Source organism: Rhamphochromis longiceps, linkage group LG19, assembly GCF_057381845.1.
Source record: "Rhamphochromis longiceps isolate RC_006_pf linkage group LG19, R_longiceps_female_GT1.1, whole genome shotgun sequence".
In the NCBI taxonomy this organism is placed as follows: Eukaryota; Metazoa; Chordata; class Actinopteri; order Cichliformes; family Cichlidae; genus Rhamphochromis; species Rhamphochromis longiceps.
The window spans coordinates 1,371,661-1,375,401 of NC_140575.1; the positions used below are offsets into that span (position 1 = coordinate 1,371,661).

The 3,741-nt window shown below is 43.9% G+C and overlaps 1 protein-coding gene across 4 annotated transcripts in view; it reads left to right on the forward strand.

Moving 5' to 3' along the window:
- The first annotated feature begins 274 nt into the window (after nt 1-274).
- The window catches only part of ak7b (adenylate kinase 7b), a 17,862-nt gene continuing 14,395 nt past the window's right edge, over nt 275-3,741 (forward strand). For 3 of the 4 annotated variants that reach the window (XM_085391543.1, XM_085391544.1, XM_085391546.1), the window contains exons 1-6: nt 277-409; nt 1,591-1,743; nt 1,836-1,944; nt 3,070-3,164; nt 3,462-3,572; nt 3,645-3,728. In XM_085391543.1, coding sequence (XP_085247669.1) covers nt 338-409; nt 1,591-1,743; nt 1,836-1,944; nt 3,070-3,164; nt 3,462-3,572; nt 3,645-3,728 — 624 coding nt within the window. In that variant the 5' untranslated portion in view covers nt 277-337. Of the gene's footprint in view, nt 410-1,590; nt 1,744-1,835; nt 1,945-3,069; nt 3,165-3,461; nt 3,573-3,644; nt 3,729-3,741 lie in introns of all 4 variants that reach the window. The other variant, XM_085391545.1, reaches the window with a different exon arrangement.

Sequence of the window (3,741 nt, forward strand, 5' to 3'; positions counted from 1 at the left end):
GCTGTGCATCAGTGTGCATGCACAGGGCCTGGTTGGTTTAATGCTTTAATGTTTCTACATGTTATGAAAGTCCACACTGGAGCTTTATATTTTGATTTCCAAAAATAAGACACTTGGCCCAGTCAGGAAGAACTTTAATAAAACTGTTTGCTTAAAGAAAACTTTGACATATTTAAACGATGCCTTCTCTCTGTGGTTAATGAATAGTGAAATAAAAAATGTCATATAGGCTTTACAGTTGGTCAGCCTCACTTTAACGTCACAGCTGTGGGAGTGGCCGTCTCCTTGACTACGCGACGCTAACAGTAACACGCTAACAGAGCGGTCGGGAGCTAGCATGGCACAGCCAGAGACGACACGGGTGTTTCTTAACAACGTGGACTCGTACGCATCCAGACACATCGCGCAGGTAACATTTGAAGCCTGCACGGACTCAGTGAAAGCAGCTGCTCTGATGCCGCCTCACAGCAACACCTAACGTGACTCATTAGCTTTGGTTTGGAGCAGAGCGAGCAAACAACACCGGAAATGATGTTAAATCAATGTCATCTTCGATTCGCTGATTCGTGTTTTCAGCATTAATCACTTTCACATCATCGGTTACTAAAACAAGGATACTTTCTCTATTATTGTTGGCCCCGCTGCCCTATCTCCGCCCACTCCTTAACCACCTGTTTCAGGTACAACGGTCGGTTGGCGAGCTTCCACGCATTTAGATGACATCATTCTGATGGGTGGATTACGTTTGAGGTGTTTTCACAGACTGATGGTGATGCTTACATTTTCAGAAAGTCATGAAACGGCGATGACTTTAAGCTGATGTGAGCTGGACTTACTGTAGCTTTACAAAGAAAACCATTTATTTATTTTCAAAATAAAAGCCCACACAGAGAGATGTTCAGAGGAATCTGTGTGTGTGACCTATTCAAGCTTAAACAGTGACATGAGGACTTTGCAGGGGACCAATTTGAATTATGTGCTAGGCACCTTGTTACTAGCAGCCTGTAGCAAAAAAAAAAAAAACCACACGAGCTGTTCCCTGGTCTTTATTTGAATCTGTAATAAATAGCCAGGTAAACAGTTCCACAGTCATAAAATAGTATTTTTACACTCACGAGATGATGCTGAAGAGCCATCAGGTGTGCAGTGTGTCCTACAAACCTGAGGAAACTGGACAAGTGGGGGCAAAAGAAGAAATGTGTTACAAGTGACTCTAGCTTACAACAAAGGAGAGCTCACACAAGTTTCTCAAGCATGATCTGGGTTATTTACAAAAGGAAAGTTTGTGAATCAGTTCTGTGGTGTGTTCTTGGATGAGTGAGCACTGAGCCTGTGAGAGCAACTGAAACAGGGAGTTGGCTAGGTGTCCTCAGCGCCACAGTAGGGTCACGTGATCTACAAAAGCAAGGAGAAACGCCACCACAGGGCCATCAGAGCAGACCTACAAACACAGAAACACACACACAGTAAGAAGCCCAGAGAGCCACACATGAAGACGACTTAAAGAAATTACAGGAAAACTTAAGAGAGTTCAGGCGTGTGGAACAAGAAAGGCTTTTCAAGTTGGTTTGAACGTTGTTTTTGGATTAGGTCCTGAGTGGAAGTGTGGCTGGAGCTGCTGTTAATACCAGCTCTGATGTGGAGGCAGAGCTGGTGTCAAACCATAAGAGGACCTTCCAGGTGGTGGGAACTGTTTCACATCCATCTGCTGTGGAAAGGCCTCATGTGGTCGAACAGTACACTGTAAGGACTTTAAAGTTGTTTACGCTGTGAAAGCCTTAGCCTTTTATTCAAACTTTACATTCAAGACCAATTATTTGTTGCTTTTTTTCAAGCGTCTGGACCGAGATGAGCTCCTGTCCAAACTGATGGGCTGTGATGTTGTTATCTACAACGTCACCCAGCATGCTGATCAGGTGGAAGAGGCTCTCTGGGCTGCCTCGGGTAAGTCTGTTAGCTATCCCTGAGGCTCTGTGCTCAATATTTGCTTATAAGTACACATTGTTGTTTGTGTTTATGTTTATTATTTATTTATTTGTGCTTTGTTTTTCCTGACTTTAGCTTTAGCTGCTTTACAAATTGATATTTTTGCAAACCCGTATGATGAAGCCAGAAAGGTTGATTCTGTTGATCTGGACGTTTTCTGTGGGAGAGACGTTTCGTCCCTCATCCAGGTGACTTCCTCAGTCCTTCAGCTGATGTGCAGAACTGCATCTGTGCTAGCGTTGATGACACCGGCCATGTTAGTGAATACTATGGCACGTAGGACTTACTGACTCCATATTTAGTGGTTGTGCTGGCCAAACGTTACGGAGGTAACGATGGTTGTTTTTCATTGTGGTGCTCTTGTTCACGTTGGTAATGCACTCAGTGCACTCAGTCCAGAATGTAACAACAGCCATCATTCATACAAATCAAGCTGAAGCCAGGTTCAGACATTGGCACTGAGTGTTACCTGGTCTTTGCTGTGAGGCAGTAGAGTTGAGGAGCGAGGATAGCCAGGTGATGGTCAGGTAAATCACAGCTGTTGTGTTTGCTGCCTTCACACGTCACAGTCTGACCATCTGGTCAGAAGGTCAGGCTTCCATGTGCAACTTCAGTTTTAGATTTAACTAGAATTTAAATATTGTTAAGTCCGTGTGAAGTTGTTGGAATGCCATCCCTACCGATACACTTACCCAGTTCACCAGTAGCATCTTCACAGTCCTGATGCATTTACATGCCACTGGATCATGTCATTGAATGTAGTGTCTTTGATAGTTTTCTCCAGGTCTCTTCATGCTCTTTTCTTCACCCTCCAGCCAGTTGAGGTATATGTCACCTCTACCTGAGCTTCTGCCAAGTTCTCTTCCTGTTGAAAGGGAGTTCTTCCTTCCCGTTGTCACCAGCTGGCGGTCCCAGGGCATCATCAGACTGCTGGGGCTCTCTCTCTAATATTGCAGGGTCTTTACTTGATTATGTAAAGCTCTGTGAGGGGACTGTTGTTGTGAACCAGAACTATATCAATGAACCTGATTGACATTGAAAGGCTCTTTAAGCCATCACAAAATATTTTTTGTTCACTCGTAGCGCTTCACAGTGAAGTCGAGCATTTTTCTGGGCCAAAGATGTACATCCTCATCTCCACGATCATGACCTGGGCCTGCAGCAAGCCAGCTGATCCTGTGAGTGTAACAGAAATCTGACATGCCGGTCATTGTGCATCTGTAATATCTACCTAAACTTGTAAGAAACTCGTTAAAGTGAAGCCTTTATGCCTGACTACAGTGCTCTCTGGGATAAAAACACGTAGTAAAACATTATAGATGTTCTCATAATGTTGTGTCAAAAGCAAAAAACCATCTCAGGGTTTTATTATTCATTCTTTATATTTCTGTACCCTGTGACGTGGAGTACCAAGCATGTCCACGTAAATCTGTCATGAAGTTGCTGGTAATCTCCTGCCATGATGCTCGTGACAGGATGATCTGGAGCTTCCTTTCACTGATGCCATTTTCTGGAGCAGGAGAGCACATCCCAATTTTGAACGGCACATTGATTTGGAGAAGAGAGTAGTGAAAATGGGCAAAACTGTAAGTTTGTAACAGTTTTTTAATAACAGACGCTCGATGGAGACGTGTCTGAGTGTTACGTGTTACTTTCAGGACAGACAGCTCTTCTCCACGTACGTGGTGGCAGCAGGACTTCAGTATGGGATGGGAGAACAGATCTTCCACTACTTTTTCAAGGTAAGAATTGAAG